Below are 26,882 nucleotides of genomic sequence, written 5' to 3' on the forward strand. Positions count from 1 at the left end.
TAACCGTTGCATAAAATTAAATTCAAGGAGAATAATTTTGGCATAGTTTGGCCTTAAAACTTTCCATGCATTCTTCTAGGAAATTTAGCTCAATTTTAATTTACACGTTTGAATTTAAATTTAAACTCTAGGTTGAGACTAAATTACAACTGACAAATTCTTCTTACCATAAGAATTTGCTAGATAACCAAACTATTCATATTATCCTCAATAAGAACAATTAATTTTTTTTTTCACATTTTCGTTAATAATTAATTGACGATTGTAACTTAGTTTAGAAAATCCACTGGAGTGAATTAAAAAGTACAGGGTTTGAACTGTGCGATGTACTTCCGTCTCCCGCACATTCGTAGATCATCGAAAGAGCTCGTCTCTGTCGCCGCCGATTTTGATCACTCGCGTAGAGCTCCGCGATCGAAAGGTCTTCCTCCTCTCCCCCGAGGTAAGGATCGGTTCTTTGATCTACCTCCTTTGTGCGTTTCCTTGTGGTTTCTTCGACGTTGAGTCTCTTAGTCTCGCGCCGCATCGAACCCTAGAGGGTCGGACGTTATCTTACTTGGCCTTTTGTTCCAAATCTTCATTCGGACTCAGTTGATCCATGGATTTCTTTTTTGCCATTTCCTTTGAATGATTAGCATCGGTTGCAGTAGAACTTTTGAGACAGTTACGGCTCCTTTCGATTTGATAGTCACCCAATAGTACGTTAGGATTTGGTTTGTGTTTTGATTTCTTTAGGATTCTACAATGAGGAAAAAAATGTTAGCTTGGAGTGAGATTGGCCATCTTTTGTGTATGGATATAATGGGAAAGAAAGGGTAGGTGCTTTATAGAAGATAATGGATTTGAAGTAAGAGGATTACAAAATTGCCAATTTAATGCACTCTGGACTTTAAGCCAGTTGATCATCACGAGGTGAAGTATTTATTTTCTCCCTCCGTTTAGGATTAGATTGAAACATAGAATAAGAGATAACACCGAGTTATAATCTTGGGATTTTTACACAATTCCCACTATATTCTTCAACGTATCATAATTGCTACGAAATCATTGTGCTCCTTCAAGAATGTTATCCCATTTTTTAAACCTCAGATTTGCAAAACACTATTTTGCGCTTGTATAAATTATTTAATCATTTAAAAGCTATTCATATTATACCAATACCATAGTTCAGTGATAAATATCTTTTTTTATGCCATAAAAAAATGTTGATAAATATTTTACATTCTAAGCTTAAAATGAGGAAGGGTATTTATATGTGTTTGTTAACTTTAATAATAGACTATCAAGAATATTCTGTTAAAAGCTAACTATAATGGCAATTATGAAAGAGCAACACATTTTAATTGCAATTTTGATATTTAAAAAAAATGTAATGGCAATTATGATATTTTAAAAGTTTTCAGTGGCAATTGTGTTAAAAAGATCTGTAATCTTCCCTGAACCATATATGACTACAAGAAAACTATTGGCACAAATATCTTTTCACAATTACAACTCTGCTCTATATCTACTAAAGTCATTGGTAGGCAGCTTCAATATTGTCTTCACCAAAAGTTTTTAGGTGTGACTGATTGTTAAGTATAACAGGTGGATAGCTGGTTACTACATTATTGTTGTCTCTTTTTTCTTCTTCTTTTTTGCAATAACATTTGAATAGTTAATTGCCTGACCTACTGAAGTTGGTTGGTAGTTATCCAGAATGGCTCGTCTTTACATCGGCAATTTGGATCCACGAGCTACAGCAAGGGAACTTGAAGATGAATTTCGGGCTTTTGGGGTTTTACGAAAGTAAGGCTGAATATGCAGAATGTGTTTACTCTTCACGGTAGCTCTTTTCCTATTTCATATGTTAGTCTTCTTGGTGCATATATCTCTTCATCAAGAATTCCATTTCTGTGGATTATTTGAAATTACTATTGGTTTGAGGAAGCCCACAGCTGAATATTGCTCTGTGGGAGGTATATAACCATTGAACTTGGCTAATATGGACAACTGTACCAACCAATTTGGCTTATGTATTTTCAATGGCAAGCTTCTATGCTGTCTGATTTTGCTTTTATTAGGTGATTGTGGCGTGATATGTAATTGTTGTGAGATTCACAGTCAAAACTAAAAATGTGTCAATTCTTCTAGGAGCCTTCTTTACCTTGACTTGTGCAGACCTTGTTTTCTCTGAAGAAGGTTTAGATGATGTTAAGATAATTCAAAGAATCTGGGTTTTACATATATGATACTCATTGCCTTCCTTATCACTTGTATATATCAGAAAGATTCATTTGTGCTAGTAAATGGGATATTCTTTCTTGTTCATTACATACTGCATAAATCATAAGATGCCTTCTGCTGAGATGGTCTTGGTCCCAATTTTTTGACTGACTAGTTTGTTAAATGGAGCATTTATTTCTGCATCTTACAGATATAAACACTGATATCTTGCTTAAACTATTCCTAGAGAGAGATGAATGTATAACGAGAATTCAACAACAATGAAGTTTTGCCTGTCAGTTGCTTCATATGTTCGAAAAAGGAGTTTGCCTATGTAGTTATTTATGTGATCAGTTTGCTGTCTTTGTTTTCTTTATGCAGTGTATGGGTTGCTAGAAAGCCACCAGGTTTTGCTTTTATTGACTTTGACGATAGGAGGGATGCACAGGATGCAATCCGTGAATTGGATGGTAGGTAAAAAATATGCTCTTTTTGTATGTAATTTCAGAATCCAGTGAGATACTTTTTTTCTGTGAAAAAAAAATGATCTCGGCATTCTCTGTTTGGAAATGTATAAATCCAATATAAGTGCTTTGTTCTGGAGAACCACAATGTTGTTATGAACTCATGCAACAGGTGTCTTCATGGCTGGAAGGTGCTAGTGAAGATATATGATAAAAAAATCCCAATGAAGCACCAAAAGTTGTCATTTGCACCACCTCAGGAAAGATTGGATGCTACCAATGTTTCGAAAAGCGGTCTAGCCAGCCGCCAAGGTGGTGGTGGTCCATAGGCCACCCCACATGGTCTATATAATGCAGACGAGCCACCTTGTTGGTATTTGGAGCTGCATATTTGGTATTCGTGGGCCTCCTTAGGCAGGTCGGGCTCCTTAATGGATGTGAGGTTGACTTTTTATACTGATAGACCCCGACTATACCAGTGCTTTATGTAGGGAAAAAAAACCTATTCGAAAGCCTTTAAATTCCTAATTACTCACAAATCTCTTAACCCACTAAACGGTCTATTGTGAATACACGTTTTCAAACGTGATAATTGGTTGCATTATTCACTCATTTGTCTGCATATGAAATGGTTCACTATATGTTATTTAGTATATTTACACATTGGCTTATTACGAACATAATTTTAATATGATATATATTTTGTATTTATAAAAAGAATTAATATATTTTACTGCTAAATAGCATAGGCACTTGCATATGCACTCGCATACTGCCTATGTGCACCCATTACACATAGGCAGTATGCAAATGCAACTGAGTGACTGCTTGCATACTACATGCACTTTTCATCACATTGGATGCTGCAATATACAATAGATCCTTATGAGTAGCATGTTAATTGTTAAATAATGGGTGCAATAGATTCCTTATCCTAATTGTGCTTAGATATTTCATGTAATAAATTTCTGATGGAAAAATGCTGATTTGCTTGAGCCTCCTTAATTACGCTGTATCTTTATGCTACTTCCGACAATGATGCATGTTAGCTTTTAGAATATATTATTGCAAAACCTGCTTCATGCGCCAAAATCCAAATTGTCTGGATTGTCATCTAATAGGTAAAAATGGATGGAGAGTTGAGTTGTCTCATAACTCTAGTAATAGAGGTCGTGATCGTGATCATCAAGCAAGCTCTGATATGAAGTGCTATGAGTGTGGTGAGCATGGTCATTTTGCTCGTGAATGCCACTTGCGGATTGGCCCTGGAGGTTTAGGAAGCGGAAGGCGCCATAGCCGCAGTCCTGGATATCGCAGGAGTCCAAGCTATGGAAGAAGGTAATTAAGTTTCACCATTTTGTAGTTCCATTTTGGTCAATCATTACATAGTCCATCAACAGTTTCATTCATGATTAACAATCTCATTTTTATTGTTGTTATATCTTAGCCACTGATGCCAATTCTCCATGACATGAAATGTAGTATATGTTCTGCAATCCAAACACCCTTTGGTGGATTTACATATGTTGACTGATCAATTAAACAATATTTCCCTGAGATAAGAGATTGAGGTTCCCCTCTTTACTCACTAGATAAACATGGCCATTTCATGATTTAGTGTTGTGTAATCCAGTTGTGATTCATATTTCTGTCACTGGAGTTTACATCTGATTTAGTAGCAAATTCCACTGCTAGAAGCTATTCTCCTCGTGTTCGCTCTCCGAGGCATCGCAGTGTGTCGCCTCCTCGTGGGCGCAGCTACAGCAAGTCGCCACCATATCGTCGGGAAGAATCTCCTTATACTAACGGGTAAAGCTAATTCATTCTTACTTTAGAACAGTGTTGTCCTGGTATACATATCATATGAGACAACTTACTATTATATGATTTTTGTTCAGGAGTTCTGCTGCCAGATATAGCCGCCGGAGCAGAAGCTGAAAAGTATATGGTTCCTGCTATGCTCTTTTGGTTCTGATGGCTATGAGCCATGTTTCTATGTGGGTGATACAATGACTGCTTCAATTTGGTTAAGTTTCTTAAATCTATATCTGTTTTGTTATGCTTGGCCTTCATAAAATTCTATATATTTTAAATATTTGAACATTTAGGAAGTAGGGAAGCTTATAACAAGGATGAGCTGTGTAACTAAGATACATATCTTCTTCTTTTTTGTGTTGAAAAGGCATGGTCCTGCTTTAACGACTTGCCCTACTACGGCGTTCGGTTGCATTTGGTTATTACTCTACGTGGCTGTCGAAAGGCATGGTCTTGCTCAATTGCCTTTATGGTTATAGTCTACATGGTTGTGTTCTTTGCTCATGCTAGCCTGCTGCCTTCAAACAAAGCAAGAATATCTTCCTTGCTTCTTGACTGCATGCATCTCTCTGCTTGACATTCTGTGGCTGTGGTGCTGCATCTTCAGAAAAGCACTAGTCATCTTATTATGATCTTCGTAAGGTTTAAAGAGCTTCTGATCGAATGTCTTCTCGAACTGTTAGCCAATCCACTTTCTTTATAGACAAATCTGCTGTGCTGTTGCTCTTTCACAAGTCAAGGTGAGGAAAACAAGAACTTCATCACATGCAAGAATATCTTCCTCGCTTCTTGACTGCATGCATCTCTCTGCTTGACATTCTGTGGCTGTGGTGCTGCATCTTCAGAAAAGCATTAGTCATCTTATTATGATCTTCGTAAGGTTTAAAGAGCTTCTGATCGAATGTCTTCTCAAACTGTTGGCCACCTCACTTTCTTTATAGACAAATCTGCTGCGCTGTTGCTCTCTCACAAGTCAAGGTGAGGAAAACAAGAACCTCATTACATGCATTCCAGGGTTAAATATGTCTGGTTACTCTAGTTGAACATTTGAGATAAATCGGCAGTGTCGGGGTAATCATTATTTCCTTTTTTCCTTCTTCTCTTCCCCATTTCTTAAGCCATTAACCAGGAGTAACCAAAAGTTCTCATTAGTTATATAGTTTTCCCTAATGCATTCGAGATCACGATTTTATTCGATTTCAGGTTCTGGAACAGTTAATCTGCTTGAGCTTCTATTAATCTGTAACAGTGTCCATTAGTATTTATCTATCCTCAGGTACTTTTTGTTAGACATTTTTATTTCAGGTTGCTACTCTCCATTTAATTTGACATTGCTAGACATTTCAATCCAGCTTCTCTAACATGAACTCACATGTGAAAGTTTGTTCTTTCCCTTAATGAGATAGTGGAGATTGAGTAATAACCACTACTGCGACAATACCTCTACTAGGCTTATCTGAAGGACTTTTTGTTTTTTTTCTTTTCTTTTCCCCTTTACATGTGTGTGGAGAAAGTGCTTTGGCTTGTCTAATGTCATTTGTTATTTCAGGATCGCGTTATTTCTTTTACAAAGTGCATCAACTTTTTGAGCAAACTTATGAAATATATCACTTCTAACAGCAATCTTTTTTATGTTATCCTATGTATTCGTTTAATCTCTTGTCTCCTGTTCTTTTGATGTTGCGCCTTTACCATTTGTATTATCTCTATGAACTTTTGTGACTCATAAATGACATATAGCGATTAATGTGTTTGCCTGTATTTATCTTCATAGAAATTGCTGGGATGCCAGCAAGAATCTTTGCTAGTTTGTGGTGTCTTTAATTGGCTAGGATTTGAGATCATGTCATGGTTGGTCTTCTTGAATATTGACAAATATTATCTTTGCTCTATAGTGTGGTGGATTCATAATGCTAAGTGGGAATCCCAGGGATTCATATCGATCCTAGGAATTTGACTGCTCTGATAATGCTCATTCAAATCTTACAGCATTTTCTTTTAGGCTATCAAATGCTTAATGCATTGGTGTGTTGTCGAATAGCAAAAGCGTGCTGCGCATCTGATGGCTTCACTTGCCTTCACTTAGCACAAGATTAGCATGACCTATGATGATGCTATAGCCTATATAGGATGGTTTAGAGATGGTTTATGATGTAATGATGGTTTACCTGATGCCTAGTGACACATGCATGAGAATATCTTTCTATATGATGCCCCTACCATAAGGTATCTTCCCTTTCTATTCATTTTGTTCTTCATGTCTCCATACCTTGTACCATGTGATATCATGCATATGCACATACGAGAAGATGATATCATTAAACCTTAATGCATGGATTAGTTAAATAGAGGATGACGATTGCATGAAGAGAGTTGCGAGGATATCATATTCTTTGCACACAATGATCAAGCTGGCTCTATTAGACTCTAGTTATATTATTATATATTTAATATATAATAATACAAGTTCGATTCAAGCTTGATCTAATCTCAAATTAGCCTTGATTTAAAATAGGTTTTTGGCTATGTTTGTCAAGCAACTCGAGCTGGAGCTCCAAATAAGCTTGCTCTGAATTAGTGAAATTATTCAATTCAAGCATGATGCATTGCCTTGAGGTGGAATCTGATTCAAAATGGATTCGGATCTCAAAAGGTAATATTAGTTAATAAATTTGACAATATCTAACATAGATCTCTTATGTTTTTTTTATTAAAAAAAATCAAAAAAAAAAGTTGGACCATTTGAATAAATAAATTTATGAGGATGTCTAGTTTGATCAGAAACTCTTCAAATTCTATGGAAGTTTAGAACTTGGAATCCAAATCTTTTCCACATCACACTTAAATTATTAAAAATCTTTCACCGTGATCGGCAAAAAGACTAAAATACCCTTGAAAAATTTAGGGTATTTTGGTAAATTTTTCTTAATAAATTAGTTGTGAAAATTTATAGATGGAAAAGATAATAGAAACCCAACAAAATAAATATTTGATATAATTTTAATAGTTTCGAGTTGTATGTGTAAAAAAAATTCAAGGAAGATATATATAGAAGGATAATTATTTTTTTTAATTTTTTTATAATACTTGTCACTCTATATTTTACCATGTTAATGAAAAAAGGTAAAAGGTTTTTGGAGCCTCTAAAATTAATCGTGTAAAAGTCATGATATCTTTATTAAAAGAATAAAAAAAAATTGTGTGATAATTTCGATAATTTTAAACAAATATTACTTGCAAATAATAACTATCAAATTCATACCAAGTTACAGTGGAAAAATAAGTTGTATAGACACCCTCTAACTTGGTAGAGCTCTTTTTCCCTTCTCATTGAAGACAGAGAAATTAGATTTATATTAGTATATAAAGATTATATATAAAGGAGATCCCTTATCAAAATATTATACTTAACATATGTATTAATGCAGCATGTTTATATACATCACATCGAAAAACTCCTAATTAGTGTAATAACCTGGATAAACTAATTAAGGGTTGCTTGTATATATATATTCTTAGGCAAATATGTAGAGCTTTGACTTTCCTTAATAAATTTTAGAAGGGTAGGAAAATTCTAGGAGAGTTTCGAAGATATATTTTTCTTAGAGAACATCCCTTTCCTAGTGAAAAAAATAAAGTTGACCTAGTCCTCCTCTATCTCTTCCTCCAATTTTTTTTAATATTTTTTTCTCTAAAACTTTCTAACTATATAAGATAAATTAAATCAATCCAAAAATATAGTCCATATAGAATCATTAATGTCACTTTTCAACTCTTATTATTAAGAATTTCCTATAGAAAATATTGAGTTTTTAACCAAATTAGACTAGTTTTCAATTTTTTGTATCGAAATAACTTATACCCTAAACGTAATATTAAATGGGTCTATTTCATTGTAGCCCTAAATAAAATAATAAGCCGTTAAGTATTGTACCCGACCTAAAATAAAATATTAATTTAATCAATATTTTTATTGAAAGAAAAAACGCTAAATATTTCAGTGATTTATTAGAAAAAAAGATATATAGAAAATACTGAAAAATTAAGCGTTTTATTATTAAGAATACTAAACGAGAAAGATAAAGATAAAATTATAAAACAAGTTTATAATGTTATAATTGTATGCTCGATTATCTATTATTCTAATCATAAATGAGACTCCGCCACGTGTACCGACCATCCGGGCTTTTGCCTAGGTCACATCTCGTCCATTTGATCTTAAAAATGTACTCATGTAACTCATAGTCATGAACTTTTCTACATCTAACCTACAAATTTGTTTCTTAATTAAAAATAATAATTAGAAGAATAGGCTCTCTTTTGTTTGGTATTGTTTTTTAGCCCAAATTTGATGTTTGGTCAATTCATAGTGTGATAAAAATCGTTAGATGTGGAAGATCAGTGAATTAGCATGTATTTTTACTATTGCCTAGATTGATTATTTAATTTTATTTTTAATAACCATTGTATTTAATTACTCTCGTGACCTTGGTTTAAGGTTTGACTCGGTTGATCGTTCGACGGTACGGTTGATTTGAAAGAGCAGCTCGACAATGTAATGATTTAAACTAGAGCAATGTCTCAGTGACGTTTAGTTCGGAGCAATAATTTGACGACATATATGACTTAAAGTCTAAACTAGAAAAAATTGATAAATTAGTTAAAATTTAGTAAAACTTAAGTACATCTATATATAGAGAGAGTTGGCATTTTGTTCTGCCTATATTCTGCCTATATATAGTCTTCCGCATGTTGAACGATAATAATAATAAAATGACCGGCATTTTTATCTGTGACAGCATCCGAGGAAAACGAAGAGTTAAGTGCCAAACAAATATAAACTTGTCCCTCTCTAATTATTATTTTGAAAGCTCACCTACTCAGAGAGAGAGAGAGAGAGAGAGAGAGAGAGAGAGAGAGAGAGAGAGAGAGAGAGAGAGAGAGGACGTTCATTTCTTGGTCAGCTCCGATTGCTTCCCAGCTCCCACTAACTACAGGAAATTACTACATACAGTACTGGGCGGACTCTAATTGGCTGTCAAAAGATATTCTGCAAACAGTGTTGCAGAGGATCGTATTTCTTTGTCGAACTGCTTTATGTGAGGGCAACGGAGTTCTTCTTTACCGGTTCTTCTCTAATGCTTTGCTTACTACTTAAACAATAATTACGATTGGTAATTACTACTAACCGAGATATAATAATTATATAACGAGATAGATACATGGAATAGTAATTAAACGCGGTGTTCTTTGGAGTTCTTCTACCTCTAGGCATCGCTTCCCAATTCCGGCAGCAGCCAGGGATCCCTCTTCGTCGCAGAGCTCTCTGGCTCGATCCGAATCGAGAGGAGCTCCGATTTCCATTTGGGTCGGTACCCAGTTGAGGAAAAGATTTCGTCTTTGGCGGTGCTGGACGAGAACCGGAGTCAAAGGAGCAACCTTTTTTTTTTTATCTCCTTCCCCTTTCCTTTGTGCTCGCTCTATTTGGGTTTTCTGGTGCCTCCTCGGAAGCCGTGAGAGGCGATTGAGGCGTGATCGATGTCGACGTAGATCCGCCGCAACTGCGATTTGGGTATAGCGCCATGTTTAAATCGAAGAGGGTGGATGATGAACTGGAGCTTAAGAAGAATAGAACCGTAAGGTGAGTGGAACAACCTGCTTAAACATCCTATTTGGCGGAAGAACCAATTGAAAAGATTCAATTTTTATGTGATTCTAAGCTTAGGAATTGGAATAAAAAAGCCTCCTTTTGATTGGATGCTGTATTCTATCCTGAATTCCTTGCTGGTTCAACTTAGTTTCACGAGTTTATGAAAGAATGTGTCCTTAAATTGGTTTCATTTAGTTCATACCCTGTAAAAGAAGAACAACCTCTGGACTTACTTGTATTTTTGTTTGATTTTACGGATTTAATTTGATAAGGTAGAGGGATTAGCAATATATATATATATATATATATATACTCGAATTATCTGAATTATCTCAAGATTTATTAGTGCTTCTTTGATACTTAGGTTCTATGATGAGAGGCAAAACCTAGCTATACCCACTTATCAGGTCCCAAAAGCTGGTGGAAACACGGCCAGTAGACTTGGGGGTGTGAGTCCTAGAAAGCCCAAGGTGTTTACTGAAGAGCATGAACCGTGGCGGAAGGGGATACTCGATCCAGGAAGTGACCTCGTGTTGAAATGGAACCGCGCCTTCCTTGTCTCATGCTTAGTTTCACTATTCATTGATCCCATGTACTTCTATTTGCCTTCAATTGAGTATGGAGATGCTGTGTCATGTATTAAGACAGATTGGCATCTCAGTGTAGGGGTCACAGTTTGCCGCTCGCTTGCTGATCTGTTGTATGTAATACACATTATTATGAAGTTTCGGACTGCATATGTAGCTCCAACCACAGGGGTTTTTGGGCGGGGAGAACTTGTCATGGATCCTAAGAAAATTGCTTGGAGATTTTTGAATTCAGATTTTGCTATATACCTAGCAGCTGCATTGCCTCTACCACAGGTAATTCTTTGTTGACCTTGTCATGGTTTCTCTTTGAAATACTGTAACCTCTTTTTTCTGTTTTTGTCTTATCAGTTTCTCTCAAAACCAACTCTTTTGAGTACTCTATTGGTCATATTTCTCATTTGTGCAATAAACTTTACGGTATAAGCACACAGAGCATTTAGGTTTAAAAAACCAAACTGGGAATTAATGAAATCTCTCTTTAGGGAAAGTAGAGAAGGGAAGGAATGAAGGATTGCATTACTTAAATCAAATTAGAGGACAAAAGTATTGAAATTTGAGGTAGATCAATACCTAGAAGGTAGGTTTACTTGAATCTCATGACAATTAGAATCCAATTTGATGAATTTCTCTAATTTATTTTCTCAGATTTGTTCTTAAATAGGGGCTAAAGTTTAGGAAAACCCTAACTTTGTACTTGTGATTGCAATTCTAATTAGTGGATTACAATTTATGGTTGGAAAAAAAACCCGTATAAAGTAAGATGTACCTGGATTCTAGACCAATTAGACTCTTGATGATTTTCCTATGTTTTACACATTCGGAACAAGGGTAGAAAATTTGGGGAAAACTGTAGTTTTGTATTTATTGGTGAAATTTTAGTCTATAAGTGCGATTGGGTTAAGATCAATCTCTATATAGTAGATCTAGTTAATATTACAGTCAATAACTCCAATTATTATTATTTCTCCTGATTTTTCCCTTAATTTTCTTAATTAAGCTTGAATTTAGTGGCACTTGGAGTATCTTTAGCATACTCCTTGCCACATGCTAATTGGTCTTCCGCCGGTCAATTAGCATGGCAATCCTTGAGTAAGATATGAAATAACTAGGACACTGGCTCATTAAGCACATTGCAGCACCGAAGACAAAAATTCAAGACTAAGAAGCACAAGGATTGGCTGATCTGTAGTTTATTGGGCCTTACAAGGATAACCAAAAGATGTGATATCACTTTTGATCTTTATAATATTATCTAGATAGCTTTTACCTGTAACCAACTAGAACTAAGAAAGGAATCTCACTTATTATATGTCTTTGATTTACTACCAAAATATGAGCCTTAGAAATGAATACTTCTCCAGCTAGCAAATTCCATATTTCTATGCTTGATTCTTACATTTTGTTAATTGAAAAAAAAATACTTATACATTTATGAGTATCTAAAATATCATGAGATCATTATATTGTAACTTGTAAGTGACTGCAAAGGCTACATGGAAATTACTTGTTATTAAGGACTAGATAAAACCAGAACAATATATCCATCTATATGCAATCTGTAAAAAGAGGGCAAGCCTTGGCGTAATTATTTTAGTCTTTATACGACAGTCAGAGATAAGTCAAAGCCATCATAACATTTAACACAAATTTCCTTTGTTTGTTATAAGGTAATATACTAATATCAAATGGAGCTACACCTTGCCATGCAACCTTTTTTTTTCGTAACAGTATTTCTAGACTGCATTCTTTGGCCAACTGCATTTCTTATAGCTTATCTATCTTGGCAAACTTCTCCTTTAAAATTTAGTTTGTCCTGTATTTCCTTATATGACATGGTACAAATAAGTCAAATTTTATAGGATGTATTAGGACTGAATGATAACTAAGGAGGATTGTGCTCTACAAGTTAGTAATGAGAACAATAAACCATGCGCATGTCTTGATACTTGATTATTTGAATGCCACATCTCTCGATCTCTACTTGCATCTGCAAATGCATTGGGATCCCTTTTCAGAGTGGCCATGATCATCATGTTCTAGAATCTCTTGAAAGCTAATAACCTGAAAGATTCATGCCTTAACTTGCTTGCAGAGGCTATCTCACTATGCAGCTAAGTGGACACCTAACACTTTGAATAAAATTACGGTGGGTTGATCCCCGGATGAAGTAAGCTAATCCATGTTGTAAAATACTATCAAATCATAAGTAGCTAGAATATAGACTGGGAAACATAACAGTGAACTAACGGTCCAATCTCATAATATATACATTCTTTGCTTAGAATTTCTTCATTATTCCAAATAATACATGACTGGTGAAAGAAAATGCACTTATTGTATAGTTGCTTGAAGTAGAAGACCCATGATACAGCACTTGGCAGATCATGTGGATTTACTCCCAGTGGAATTTGTTTCAGGTAAACAATAGATTTTTGATGTAGCCTTAAACCAATAAAGTCAAAGTTTTTGTACCTGTTTGTTCATTTTTTGACATAATATGTGGGTTTCAAGGTTTGGCCAAAGTAGGTTCTTGGCCAAGTGCAATCCAAAATGAGTCCGGGAGTCATTGTTCAAGGCCGCAGCCCTGAAACCAACCAAAACTTCATACATCATGTCTTTTAATAATTTACTAGTACATCTACAAGGTCGCACTTATGATAGTCATATAAGTTCCTCGTCTCAGAGTTACTCTTTGGCCTCCTCTGTTTATCTACTAAAGAAGTTGTTTGTGAATTTGTGGGTATGCTAACTCTTAATTTTAACTTCTTTCAAGTTTTCTTTTTAGGGTTTGAGACATTCTTATTCTTCTTTTCTGCAGATAATTATTTGGCAAGTAATACCAGCAATTGGAGATTCAAGTTCTGAACATAATAATAACATCATTGCTATCGCCATTCTAGTTCAATATATTCCAAGATTGTATCTCATATTTCCTCTAAGTTATGAGATTATTAAAGCTACAGGAGTTGTTGCAAAGACCGCTTGGGCAGGAGCTGCATACAATCTACTACTTTATATGATAGCAAGCCATGTACGGTACTTCCAATAGCTTTATGGCATAGCCTATGTTATGTGATATCTGAGTTTACTCTCTCAATATTATAAAGATCAATATTCATAATGAGTCTTAATCTAGAGTTGGGTCACTTAGGGTGCCAGGTTTAAAATTTTTGCAGGTTCTAGGAGCACTGTGGTACTTGCTGTCTGTTGATCGCCAAACTACTTGTTGGAAACAACAATGCAGGCAGGAGGTTGGCACTAAATCATTATGTTTAAGATATCTAGATTGTAGTTTCTCAGACAATGTTCCACCAAAATGGGCAAATGAAACAAAGGTTTTCTCAAACTGTGATGCTACTAATGCAACCATCAACTTCAATTTCGGCATGTTCAATGCTGCATTGCAAAATCAGGCTCCCGCTCAAAAATTTGTTAAGAAGTATTTATTTTCGCTTTGGTGGGGTTTGCAGACCCTGAGGTATGATCTTGCTTTTGATAGATTAATCCAGTTCACTCCAGTCAAAATAACTGAAAGTATTTTCATTGCGATTCTTTTGGAAATATCTTTTTCTGCTGCATGAGATCGTCAAATATATGTCATAAAAAATAGGTATAACTTAAAAGTTCATGTATTGTTTTCCATCTTTTAATCAATGGCTTAGTCAGGTAGCATGGACCTTCATGGATGAAGCTGGTAAAATTTTCTATGTACCATTTTGTGTTGCTTAAGTAGAACATGGAGGGAGGTGGATGTATACATGGCCAAACTAGTTTTTTTTCAGAGTACTTACACGTTAAATCACCAACTAACTCTATAAGCTAAAGTTGTTAATTGATAATTATTCTTATATTTCAGATTCCAACATTCTTCCTCTTTTATGAGTTTAAAACATTTTGATGGACCCAAGATGTAGCCTTAACTTAAATGAGTGGAGATTTTCTATTTTAAATGATAGATAAGCCTGAGGGAATTTAAACTTAGGACCTTTGATCGAATACCATAATAACTTACCAACTACTCTTTATGCTTAAGTTATTAGAGAATAGTTGTTCCTATATTTATATTATTGTACTTGAGCAAAAAGAAAGGGAAAACATGTTAGCTTTTCTATTACATGATATATAATTATCTTGTCCTAGTTGCTCTTAGTGGGGAAGACCTTTGTCGTCCACCTCAGTCAAACAATTCTCATCCAGGAATGCTAAGTGCACTATCATGAGATCATTTATTGTGTTACTCTCAACAAGGGAATGCCAAGTGTCCACTTTGGATTACTGATAGGAAGTTAGAAACTTAGAATGTCCCACTGAGAGTGGCACAGTGAATACACTCTCGCAAGTGCATTTATCATTCCTATTCCTCATACACAAGCTTGCTTTTGTAGATTGGCATGACCAGGAAGTAGAAGGCTGGGGATTCTCATCCCTGTTCTCATCCCTCTGTAGCTGTTTTAAATAGAATAGTAAATGAATCTTTTTATCCAGGATTTCAATTACCTACTATTCTTTCTGTTAACAGCTGCTATGGGCAGACGTTGGTTGTGAGCACTTTTATCGGGGAGACATTGTTTGCTATATTCTTAGCGGTCCTTGGGCTTGTTTTATTTGCACATTTGATTGGAAATGTCCAGGTATATATCAGGAAAGCAATATCCTCATTCTCATACCTTATTGCAATAAAAATAGTAACCATTGATTTCCAGTTTTTCAATAGTTTAAGTAATGAAGTGATTGTTTTCAATGCCAAATAGTTTTTCTGTTTTATACTACTAGATTTATCTCATCATTCTTTCACTAGATTACTTTCCTATGATCATAACTATGCAGTATGCCATTGCATCTGAATGCTACTTAGTCTCCTTTTTATGTTGAATTGTGGCTGGAAAGCTTTAATTGATTATGATGTTTTGCATCCTTTCTTGTCCATTTCACTTGTATAGTTGTATCTTGTATGTGTGTTCTTAGCATAAATCTAATCTTTCGTCATTGCAATAATTTTGTCAAAGACTCTTTTTTATCTATCCAACAAAAAAATATTTGGGAGTTGTTGCTATTCGTGTTAGCCGTTTTTAATTAACACAAATATTGTAGCTTAATTTTCTAGGGTAACCTTCTTACAAATAGTCATTCCCTAATTTTATTACATGATACCAGGATCATCTTCCTAAAAGGAATTGTTTGTTCATCATTCATATGCCATATCTCCTTCATGCGATAAATACTCTCTTAATCTTTCATACGTGATACCAGGGTCAACTTCGTCCAAGGATTTTTGCTTGCTTTTCATACATGGTGCTAAATTTACCTTTATATAAAGGCATGTTTCTTGATCTACACAGATTTCTCAATCATCACAATCTCATCCACTTTATTGAAGTTTTTCAAAGTATACTTAATTTTTTTTAAGAGAATACTTCTCATTTGATTTGTCTTCTCATGTGGTGATGAATTGATATAATAATTTGACAATTTTCAATGTCCAAGGAAGACATACTTTCAGTATGGTTATAAACTATGATGACCATGTTTTCCAATATAAACACCTACTAGGAATTAGTAATTACCCTGAATACATGTTTCTATTTTCTAAGTCAAGACAATCATAGTTGAGCATAATTTCTAATTGCTTTCCAGGTTAAAGAAAAATTACATGATATTCAAATTGCTTTACATGTGTTTGAATTATCTAAAATATGAATAGCTAAAATAAGGACCAAGGCTTAGTTATTCTATTTCAGTGATAATTATGATTTTCGGACTTATTCTTTATGGAAGTACTACCATTGTTCTAATTATTCTTGATTACGAAAATTTTGATATTATTAATTGAATTAATAAAATGAGAGAAAGACACCCAAAGTTACCAAGTTTGCTGAAAATCTTGAAAGTATGCTATTTTTATTAAATTGAAGAAGATATGAGTTGAACCTCTTGTAGAATGCCCGGAGTGTGGGGTGGGGTTCGGAGGGCAGTTTTACGGAGTTAGGCTTGCGATTGGAGCCTATCCCACTTCCAAGTGAATTATCAATTTTCCCCTAATTTCTACCTTTCCTTTTTCTTCTTTTATCTTTTGGTTGGGTTGATGACAGTCACTATGACACTATCTTATTGTTTTAATATACTGATAAGACATCTAAGTTTCGGGGATCCAAATAATTGATTTTGATCTAGACATCCTAAATAACAGAAACCATATGTTGACTATCATGGATATTTATCTTATCAATCAGGGGGAGAGAGAGATCCTCTCTTAAAAATTTTATGTCCATTCTGGGATGACATTACATTTAGATGCTAATTTGGAAACTCGTGAACTTCCCTGTTGCAGTTCGGGCTATCTGGTCCTTTGATTGGTCAGAACACTTTTTGGCAGACCAACTGTTAGATTTGTACACTCTTCTAAAAAAAGGAAAGAAAAAAGAAGCTGTCCTACCAGACCCATTTTATTTCCTCTTATTTTGCGAAAACCATGATATTGCAAGAGCTTAATAATTTGTGACGTATTTTTTTTTTCTCCTAAACGTATAGCTTCTGTCAATTTTTAGTACAAACAATTGAAAATGTGTATGGCAAGATAAAATTACTCCTTCAAGATTCCTAATTAAACTCCATCTCTTTTATCTTATTACATTGTTTGAAAACTTCTTGATGAATCTAGTATGGCTTTAAGTGCACTTTGTGGCATCGGATTGAAAGGTTTTGAGAAACTAAAACAAGCTTCCATACATTTTGAGATCATACAGGTATATAGTATATTCTTACCTTTGGTATTGATATTTGTCATTCTAGAGCAATCTAGTCACCAATAGAGTTAAAGATAGGAATAGCAGATTTCTTTTGCGAAATTGTTTGCCGCTTTTCCTTTATTTAGCTTTTCTGGAATAGAATTAATTCTCTTCTGCCTTAAAATGATTAAACTCTACTATATTTCAGACCTACCTGCAATCTATTACTGTGAGGGTTGAAGAGTGGAGACTGAAACAAAGAGATACTGAAGAGTGGATGAGACACCGACAACTTCTTCCTGAACTGCGGGAACGAGTGAGACGGTTTGTCCAATATAAGTGGCTTGCGACCCGAGGAGTGGATGAAGAATCGATATTGCAGTCTCTACCAGCAGATCTTCGTCGAGATATCCAACGTCATCTATGCTTGGATCTTGTTCGCCGGGTATGCAATTACTTTTCCTTCATTTGAACTAAATAGCTTGAGAGTGCTTTTACGGTCCAAATATTATGGTTAGAGAATGACTTATTAACTACAACTTCTTCTTCCTTGCTGGATTTAATGCCTAACACAAAATCATTGCATTTCAAGATGCATGATTCTCTTATAAATTATATAAGTAGACAAAACATGCTAATTTTCTAACTTTTCCTAATAACTAACTATTTCACATTTTTAATCAAGAAAGCTGCTAGGAGTCTAACTCACAAAATATTCTCAAATTATATCACAAATTTTGTTTAGTCATACTTATTCAAGTATTTATCTAATTGTCTCAATTAGTATCAAATAGTATTTATGTTGTACAAAAATAGGAGTGGGCATCATCCACCCAATTCACATGCAATGGTCAAATCGACTGAGTAATTAATCATAAATCTATTATTTTTATCGTAAACATATAATTTATTGTTAAAGACATGATATACATTGTTGGTTAAGGTTCTAAGTCAAATGGTTTTCTAATATGGTATTAGCACTTTGTTTTTGGTCCTAGAGGTCATGGGTTTAAACCTCGTCATATCATCAAGTACATAGTTATATTACTTCGACTTTGATTAGCACAATGATTCATCCAAAAGAATGTAATCCTTTACTCTTCCCCTGATGGAATGAAGGCCAAAGATGCCAACTTTTTCTTCCTTTTGTCGAGTTTAAGGGAAGTTAGGTTAATGGAGGCAATTTTACATAAATTCATTAATCTTGGCACACTTAAAAGGGTGGGAATAATGACTATATCTTATCTATGCACTTGTAGATTGCTTAACCGCAGTTTCTTATAAAGCGTCCTTTGATAGGTTCCAACTTGATGGAGCCTTATCAAGCAATACCACAACAAAATAATGGTGAAGATAAAGAAGAACACAAATCCTAGCCCCCTGGCTAGACTTGAGGGAAAAGATAAGAGATAAGAGAATAAAATATTTTTATTGCTTGTCCTAACTCACATAAAACAACTTATATAGTCTCTCAATCGGACTAGTCGCTTAAAGAAAGAAAACGTCAAATCCTAATCAAACTCTAAAATAAATCAACTTAGCCTCTGTTGGGCGTTGAACAGCCTGAAGGGCATTCGAACACATCGGGAATTTTCCTAGGCAAATCAGACTGGAGTTTGAACGCTAGGAAAGCCGTTTGAATGCTTCCAGTGGCCTTTTTGCGCTCGAGCACCGGCATTCGAATGCTAGGAAGGCCGTCAAAATGCCCTGCTTAGGATTCATCCATTCTAACTAATCTTCTCCTCCTGTGTTCAGACATCTTCTCCTTTGATACATAGACTGGTTTGGAGTGATTAGACCTCCATTCCTATCATCCTCTTAAGCTTGTTGTCAATATGAATGCTCAAGTCCAAAGACTCCAAACCACTACTTAATATATATGTTGGAACCCTCATTAGGAGATCGATAGCTCGCCTGGCTGTCTCCCTATATTGTTCATCTTATGATGTATTCTTTGTATGAAGACTAACAATCTAGATTCTAGAGCTTCCAAACAGTTTCTTACTAACGCCTTCTCTTCTCAAACTCCAATCGCAGGTTCCATTTTTCTCACAGATGGACGAGCAACTTCTTGATGCCATATGTGAACGTCTTGTGTCCTCCTTAAGCACAGAAGGTACCTTTATTGTTCGTGAGGGTGATCCTGTGACCGAGATGCTCTTTATTATTCGTGGCAAATTAGAGAGCTCAACTACCAATGGGGGCCGAACAGGATTCTTCAATTCTATCATACTCAGACCTGGGGATTTCTGTGGTGAAGAACTACTTGCTTGGGCTCTACTCCCAAAGTCCACCATCAACTTGCCTTTATCAACAAGGACCGTAAAAGCAATTGTCGAAGTAGAGGCCTTTGCATTGCGAGCAGAAGACCTCAAATTTGTTGCCAACCAATTTAGGCGACTGCACAGCAAGAAGTTACAGCACACTTTCCGCTTCTATTCCTCTCATTGGCAAACATGGGCCGCTTGCTTTATTCAGGCTGCTTGGCGTCGGTTCAAGAGGAGAAAGATGGCAAAGGATTTGAGCTTGAGGGAGTCATTCAACTCAAGATCTGATGAGTCAGGACAGGACGAAGAGGAGAATGGCAATACCTCTATGTCTGCTTCTCATCCTATACAGAATCTTGGCGTGACAATCTTGGCTTCCAGGTTTGCTGCGAACACAAGGAAAGGAGCGCAGAAAATGAAGGGTATGGACATGCCCAAGTTGCAAAAACCGGATGAGCCGGACTTCTCAGCAGACCCTTGCGATTAGAGAATATTAAAAATGAGTTACAATGGCTGCTGTTGCTGCTGCTCTGCTGCTTCTTTCACTGAATCCTCTCATAGCATAAAAGGTTGCTGCGAGAGGATTCCTCCCTGTACCAAATGAGGTTTATGGCATCCCAATCTTCAATCGGGTAGATATTTATCTGCATAGTCTAATCTGATGGTCTGTTTTTATTAGACGAAACAGCAACTGAGAGGAATATTTTTCTGATGGCCATAGTGCTTATTTTGTTTAATGATGATATCTGCTGTTCTTAGTGGTTTAGTGACTGCTTCTTGTATTACACCCAGATGTATTTATCAGTGAAATATGGTTGAGAATGTCAATAGATTCCATCATCATTGTTGTTGGATTTGAACTTCTCTCTTCTGTTTGGCCAATCTTCATTGTTTTCTTCATTAAATGATGAGTTAACCCTGAACTTTTGTGCTGCATCGACCATAAATGAGGCTTTCTTTTGAGATGATCATATATGTATATCTGCATTTGTGTATTTATCTATGATACATGTAGTCTATCAGTACATAAAGATATACTTGTTACCCTATGAATCCCTGAGCATAGATGGCCTGATAGATTGAATCAAGTTGTCTGATTGGTATATCCAGTGCTTAGCACATTGATCAAGTTGCATTACCCTAGTGTCTGATAATGGAAAGGATAAAATGAGTTCTTTTACCCTTAATTTGTTGTGAAAGCTAGCTTTTGGCATTGAAAGATGAAAGCGTCTCAGAAGCGTATGTTCTATAATCCACAAGAGGAGGTGAATGCAGCTATTCAACTAGTAGTGAGTCAATAGCATAACATAATATTGAGAGAAGCTTTTCACTCTATCTGGATCAGCCTTTCTTTTGGGCAAGTAATGTTGTTCCCTTTTGTTGGCAAGCTTTGAGGAATCATGAGACAGAGAGAAAAGATGCATTTGTTCAAAGAGGCAGCTTTTAGGAGTGCATGCCACTTAAGCATATTAGTCCTTCTTGAAGACAAAACCTTTTCATGAGTAGTCTTTCTTTTCCTTGATTGCTATCTCAAACCAATCCTATAGATTCTCTACATTGCTTAGAGCTTGGCTTTGATGGCAAGGCCATATCATTCCCCATGATGATCACATTGGTCATTTGTTGGTGGGGAATGGTAACTTGCACAAGTGAAAAGCCTCTTGATTTCTCACCTCATGAGCCAAGTGGATGCTGCATCATTCCAAAACTGCATCAATTGTTCCTTTGTCCATTTCTTGCTTTATACTGACCCTAGGACATGATTCGAATTTCGAGCCAATTTTGAGCTCAAGCTCCTAAACTCGATCGGGAGCTCGACTCTGTTTCAAACCCAAGCCCTCCTCACAGGGGAGACAAATAAGGATCCAAAGAAGTTAAACCAAACAGTGAAGGTGGGGGAAGAGTGGTCCTGCAAGTTATCAAGTGCATCCATGTAAAAGGTGGTGGTGGGAGTTGGAGTAGTGAGGTCAGTCATGGCTTTTGGGAAGGATTGATTCATTATAATATGGTTGGTTTAGATATGGTTTGGTAGAGATGGACAAGGAGATGAGTGTTGTCAAGGGGAAGTTACTCACAAGCTTCAAAGCAACAACTACAACTACTGGCTTAGCTTTTGTAAAGGGAGGTGGTGGGCATGATGAAACCTTTTCTTTGCTCCATGACTTGTTTTCTTGTGAATGCCTTCATACTAACTTTTGAGACAATGGGGAGAGGTAGTGGAAGGAGACCACGTCTGCTGCTCTGATGTTTTTCATGTCATTTTCGTGTGCCTTTTTTGCTACAACCCTTTTTGAAGCCACTCTCTCTCTCTCTCTCTCTCTCTCTCTCTCTTTATTCCAGGTTGAAATTAAGTATAAGAATCTCTCACCCCCTTTGTTTGCTTTCAAAAATTTTAATCGTAATGTTAATAAGATCGAATCACAATTTTTTGAAATTATAGGGTTTTAGTTTAAAATCTCACAATTATGTATTATAATTTGGACTTCCTTTACTGACCAAAAAGCTAAAGCTAAAAAGGAGGTGCCTTTTATATACCCTGCAAACCACATGGAATATTTAAGGCTTGATAACTTAATTAAAGAACTAGTTCTGACGATGGAAAGGTAAAAGCTTTTCTTAATTAGATAATAGTTTTTACATTTCACACCCTATCTTTTCTGTATTTATATTCAAACCTCCACGTCTTGGATTTTATCAAGTTCATGAAAAAGGTAGAATCAAACTTTATTTTGAAGAGGGAGTGTTTTGTAAAGGGAAAAAAAATATTAAAAATTATAGAGAAAAAAAAAAAGTACTCTCTATCTTTTGATTTTTGTTATTATTAACACCTTACGGACCCCTTCGTTTTGTTTTTATTTTCTTGAAAGCATCTGGATGTATTTTAGTTATTTATTTTTAGAAGTAGTAGGACATTATGTTAGGTTAAATGTAATTCAAGATAATTATGTGATAATAATCGTCCGGTAAAATGTTAAGTATAATAAAAATAAAATATGGGGTTCTTTTATAAATTTTTATAATAAGAGTGAGAGAAACAAAATGTAAATGATAAATTACTACCAAAAGTGAATATCTCTCTTTATAACTTTTTTTTCTTTTTCTTTTTTTAACTTTTTGGTGAACAAACTCTCTATAGCATTTAGCTCCATCTCTAAAGGAAGAGAAGAGACCAAACTATATAAAACAAACGGAAGACGAACTGCATGCATCCTAACGACTCCCCTGCACGCCGTTCTTATTACTACTACTGCTTCTTCTTCTTCTTCTTCTTCTCCCCTATCTTCCTCTCGCGGATAGACTGAGAAAGATGAGAGCAGAGGTCACGACGATCAACCAGGCGCTGACCCCGGACGCGGCGGCGGCGCTTACCCAGTCCACGTTGGACGCGGCACGCCGCCGCCACCCAAACACCACCCCTATCCACGTGGCGGCGGCGCTCCTCTCCTCCCCTTCGTGCCTCCTGCGAGACGCGTGTGCTCGGTCCCACTCGCCCCTCCTCTCCTCCCATCCGCTCCATTGCCGCGCCCTCGACCTCTGCTTCTCCATCGCCCTCGACCGCCTCTCTCCTATCGCCGCCCCCGAATCCAACTCAAGCCCGCCTCTCTCCAATGCCCTCATGGCGGCGCTCAAGAGGGCCCAAGCCCACGTGCGTCGCGGCTGCGGTGACCACGTGGCTGTCCGGGTTGACCTCCCTCACTTGGTCATCGCCATCCTCGACGACCCCTCCGTTAGCCGCGTCATGCGCGAGGCCTCCTTCTCCTCCGCCGCCGCCAAGGCTCTAATTGAGAGTTCCACACCCAATTCCAGCCCCAATTCGAGCCGACCCAATTCGCGGAATAGCCTCTGCACGAATTCTCGGCTGATCCACAACCAGGGGACCGCTTATTCCAGGAGGGAGGAAGTGAGGAAGGTGGTGGAGATACTTGGGAGGGAGAAGAAACGCAACCCAATTCTCGTGGGCGACTCCGATACGGATTCCGTGATGAAGGAGGTGCTTTTGATGATAGAAAGCCGGGAGCTTGGCGACAATTCGCCCGAGTTGCTCCGTTTCGCCAAAGTTGTATCCTTTGCAAAAGAATTCGCTAATCTGGAGAGAACCCAATTAGAATTCAAAGTTAACGAGTTGGTTTCTTGGAGAGGAGGTGTTCTTCTTGATCTTGGAGATCTCAAGTGGCTAGTGGAGAGCAATGGCGGCGCAATTGGGAAGACGGCTCGGGCGGCGGTTGCCGAGATGGCGAGGCTCATACAGAGGTTCGGAGAAGGAGGTGGTAATGGCGGCCGGGTTTGGGTGGTCGGCACGGCCACGTGCGCCACGTATCTCAGGTGCCAGGTGTACCATCCGACGATGGAGAGCGAGTGGGATATCCAGGCCATCCCCGTCGCACCGAGATCGCCGCTCGTCGGCTTCCACCCGAGGTATCTCTACTTGTATTAGCTACCCTTCCTCTGTCCTTCTCTTCTTCATGCCTTCTAAGGTATTCTGATAATTATCAACTACTTAGGTACAATAAACGATGGATTAGTGTCAATGGCTAATGATTTAGTCTTTTTATATGTACAATCTTAGGAGCGATGGGATTCTAAGTAGCTCAGTCGAGGTCTTATCTGAAGTAGGACATGACACCAACCAATGTTCATCTCAGTGGTTGCAGATTGCAACACCAAGCAGCACAAAATCTAATCATCTTCAGGTTTGCATCCGTTGCCTCAGTTCTCGTGTTGACATCCATTGAGATGAGAGTGAGATCCAGATCCTGATCTATGCTCCTTTTGCAGACGACTAATCAAGAACTCTGGCTCAAGAACAAGACCCAAGAATGGCACAACCAATGGCAAGACACAAGGCCATTTAGTCCTAGAATTATGTCTCATCACCAACCATTGCAATGCTCATCAGAGCATCATCCCATAAATCCATCATGCCATTCTGTGAAGACTGACCTCGTTCTTGGGCAATCAAATGTTATGGACAACGATCTGCAGCAGACTAATTCTCTCAAGAATCTCTCTAAAGGACTAGTGGAGAAGGTTGGTTTGCAGCCAGAGGCAGCCTTGGCGATCGCCGCCACGGTGACGCAGGTCAAGTCCGGGGGCGGTAAGCGGCGCGGCATTGCACTCAAGTCCGATACATGGCTCGTCTTTGCGGGCACCGACGACGTCGGGAAAAGGAACATGGCTCATGCCTTGTCGAGACTAGTCTTTGCCAGTGAACATATTGCCATCAGTCTCCGTAGCCAAACATCAAACGAATTCCGCACAACAACTGCCCGCGGTAAGACGGCGCTCGATCATGTCGCCGATGCTCTCCGTCAGAATTCTTTTCGCGTAGTTTTGCTCGAAGATATCGACAATGCTGATGATTTTGTTCGAGGGATAATCAAGCAAGCAATCGAGACTGGTCGGCTAATGGACTCCCATGGCCGTGAACTCAGCTTGGGGAGTGCCATCTTCATTCTTATGTCTAAATGGTTACCTGATGATTTGAAGAGCTCCCGGGATTCACTAATCCGAGATGAAGAGAAGATGTTAGACTTAGCCAGTTCTGCATGGCAATTGGAGCTTTCGGTTGAGCACAAGACCAAGAAGCGTCGGACTCGCGATGAGTCATTGAAGGATGATAGAACTATGAAATCTAAGAAGGATTCGGATTGTTTTGATCCATCACTAGATTTGAATTTAGCTATTGGCATGGCTGTTCATGATGATATTGATGTCTGTGAGGGATCAGGGAACTCCAGTGATCTAACAGTGGAGAACGATCAAGAGTATGGCCAGCTTCTGCTCAACTGTTCGACATGGTCCAATGCATCGGAGCTGATCGATTTGGTGGACCAGACTGTTGTGTTCAAGCCTGTCGACTTTCGAACACTTAAGAAGATGATCTTAGAGACGATCTCAAAGAAATTTGCCTCAATCATGGAGAATTCACGATCAATACAAGTCGACGACAACGTGCTCGATCAAATGGCCGGCAAAGTTTGGCTCATCGGAGCTGCCACCGCTGCATTGATTGAGGAATGGATCGACAAAGTGTTTGTTCCTGGCATTGAGAAGTTGAAGAGTAATTTGAGAATCGAAGACGGTGACATTGTGCGGTTGTCGTCGGTGCCAGGTCATAGCCGGAAGAAGAGGAGTTTCAGCACCGGGGATTGGTTGTCTACATCAGTGACAATAGCTGTTGATGGCAATTTCTAGCACACTAGGAAATTAATGTGTAAATATGGAGGCATAGTCTGTTAGTAGACTACCAACTTTTGTTAGCTTTGGAGAGAAATCTTTAGATCAGTGTTTTACTATTCACCAATGTATACTACTACAAACTTCTGAGGATTTTTTGGATGGTATTATGTATTGTTTCTGTTATCATAGATGTTCATTCTCATAGTACTACTCCTACATTATATTTCTATGCTAACATTAAATTCAAGAGATGCCCTCCAAATGAGTTCTAGGTAGGGTTGAAAACGGGTCGGATTAACTCCGACCCGACCCGCTATCCGACTCGACTCAGATCGGATTCGGATAAAAAATTTTCTATCCGACTCGTATTCAGATTCGGATACGGATAGAATTTTTGAAAAAAAATCGGATACAGATTCGGATACGGGTCGGATAAATTTTTCGGATTCGGATACAGATATTAGATATCCGTTTACCCGCATATTTTTTAAATGATTTACAGTTTTTAGTTTGCTTATTTAAATAGTAAGTATAAATATTATTACTAATGATACATTATATATTATTTATAGAGATTAATTTCTCTAATTTTATATATTTGACATACAAAAAATTATTTGTTGTAAAACTCTTAATAATTTTGTGTTAATTATATTTAAATAAAATATTATAATTATTTTAATTTTAATCAATATACGTTTAAGATCCTTTATCCGAAAATTATCCGTATCCGTTTAGTTAGGATATGGTTTTAAATTTTGCTATCCGTCCAATATCCGTATCCGAATCCGTATCCGAACTAAAAATACGGATCCGGATATGGGTTGAGCACTATCCAATCCGTTTTCACCCCTAGTTCTAGGGTTTTGACATAATTGAAATTGGAAACTTTCAAATATTGTACTTTCTCTATCATAGTTGTTTTTGAAATTTTGAAATCATTGGACTCTTTCAAATTTTACTATTAGGGCTAACTTTAATGAAAA

The 26,882-nt window shown here is 37.0% G+C and overlaps 3 protein-coding genes across 14 annotated transcripts; all 3 read left to right on the plus strand.

Moving 5' to 3' along the window:
• The first annotated feature begins 304 nt into the window (after positions 1 to 304).
• LOC140759844 (serine/arginine-rich splicing factor RSZ21-like) lies at positions 305 to 6,249 on the plus strand. 12 transcript variants are annotated; one of them, XR_012104279.1, is made up of 7 exons: positions 305 to 442; positions 1,699 to 1,825; positions 2,587 to 2,675; positions 3,791 to 4,007; positions 4,365 to 4,478; positions 4,568 to 4,695; positions 4,852 to 6,249. XR_012104279.1 is itself a non-coding variant. In XM_073096500.1 (6 exons), the coding sequence occupies exons 1-6, from the start codon at positions 325 to 327 to the stop codon at positions 4,605 to 4,607; spliced, it is 705 nt and encodes a 234-aa protein (XP_072952601.1). In that variant the 5' UTR covers positions 305 to 324; the 3' UTR covers positions 4,608 to 6,249. The 12 variants fall into 12 exon arrangements, 8 of the variants coding, with proteins under 8 accessions (XP_072952601.1, XP_072952603.1, XP_072952602.1 ...); XR_012104280.1 differs by having other exon boundaries at positions 4,568 to 4,666; XR_012104281.1 differs by having other exon boundaries at positions 4,583 to 4,695.
• A 3,458-nt stretch (positions 6,250 to 9,707) lies between these two features.
• On the plus strand, positions 9,708 to 20,639 carry LOC140759991 (cyclic nucleotide-gated ion channel 17-like). Its single transcript, XM_073096742.1, has 7 exons — positions 9,708 to 10,125; positions 10,499 to 10,997; positions 13,543 to 13,755; positions 13,901 to 14,202; positions 15,244 to 15,355; positions 17,658 to 17,894; positions 19,487 to 20,639. The coding sequence occupies exons 1-7, from the start codon at positions 10,067 to 10,069 to the stop codon at positions 20,201 to 20,203; spliced, it is 2,139 nt and encodes a 712-aa protein (XP_072952843.1). The 5' UTR covers positions 9,708 to 10,066; the 3' UTR covers positions 20,204 to 20,639.
• Positions 20,640 to 22,849: 2,210 nt separating this feature from the next.
• On the plus strand, positions 22,850 to 26,046 carry LOC140760240 (protein SUPPRESSOR OF MAX2 1-like). Its single transcript, XM_073097108.1, has 3 exons — positions 22,850 to 24,132; positions 24,284 to 24,407; positions 24,493 to 26,046. The coding sequence occupies exons 1-3, from the start codon at positions 23,024 to 23,026 to the stop codon at positions 25,909 to 25,911; spliced, it is 2,652 nt and encodes an 883-aa protein (XP_072953209.1). The 5' UTR covers positions 22,850 to 23,023; the 3' UTR covers positions 25,912 to 26,046.
• Positions 26,047 to 26,882: the final 836 nt, after the last annotated feature.

Source organism: Typha angustifolia, chromosome 5, assembly GCF_048772165.1.
Source record: "Typha angustifolia cultivar Huaian chromosome 5, ASM4877216v1, whole genome shotgun sequence".
Classification (NCBI taxonomy): Eukaryota; Viridiplantae; Streptophyta; class Magnoliopsida; order Poales; family Typhaceae; genus Typha; species Typha angustifolia.

Coding starts and splice junctions, on each gene's coding strand:
- LOC140759991 (XM_073096742.1), top strand. CDS start 10,067: ATGTTTAAATCGAAGAGGGTGGATGATGAACTGGAGCTTAAGAAGAAT. Junction 10,126..10,498: donor AAGAAGAATAGAACCGTAAG/GTGAGTGGAACA, acceptor TTTGATACTTAG/GTTCTATGATGAGAGGCAAA. Junction 13,756..13,900: donor TTTATATGATAGCAAGCCAT/GTACGGTACTTC, acceptor AAATTTTTGCAG/GTTCTAGGAGCACTGTGGTA.
- LOC140759844 (XM_073096500.1), top strand. CDS start 325: ATGTACTTCCGTCTCCCGCACATTCGTAGATCATCGAAAGAGCTCGTC. Junction 443..1,698: donor TCTTCCTCCTCTCCCCCGAG/GTAAGGATCGGT, acceptor GTAGTTATCCAG/AATGGCTCGTCTTTACATCG. Junction 4,479..4,567: donor GAATCTCCTTATACTAACGG/GTAAAGCTAATT, acceptor ATTTTTGTTCAG/GAGTTCTGCTGCCAGATATA.
- LOC140760240 (XM_073097108.1), top strand. CDS start 23,024: ATGAGAGCAGAGGTCACGACGATCAACCAGGCGCTGACCCCGGACGCG. Junction 24,133..24,283: donor CTCGTCGGCTTCCACCCGAG/GTATCTCTACTT, acceptor GTACAATCTTAG/GAGCGATGGGATTCTAAGTA. Junction 24,408..24,492: donor CAAAATCTAATCATCTTCAG/GTTTGCATCCGT, acceptor CTCCTTTTGCAG/ACGACTAATCAAGAACTCTG.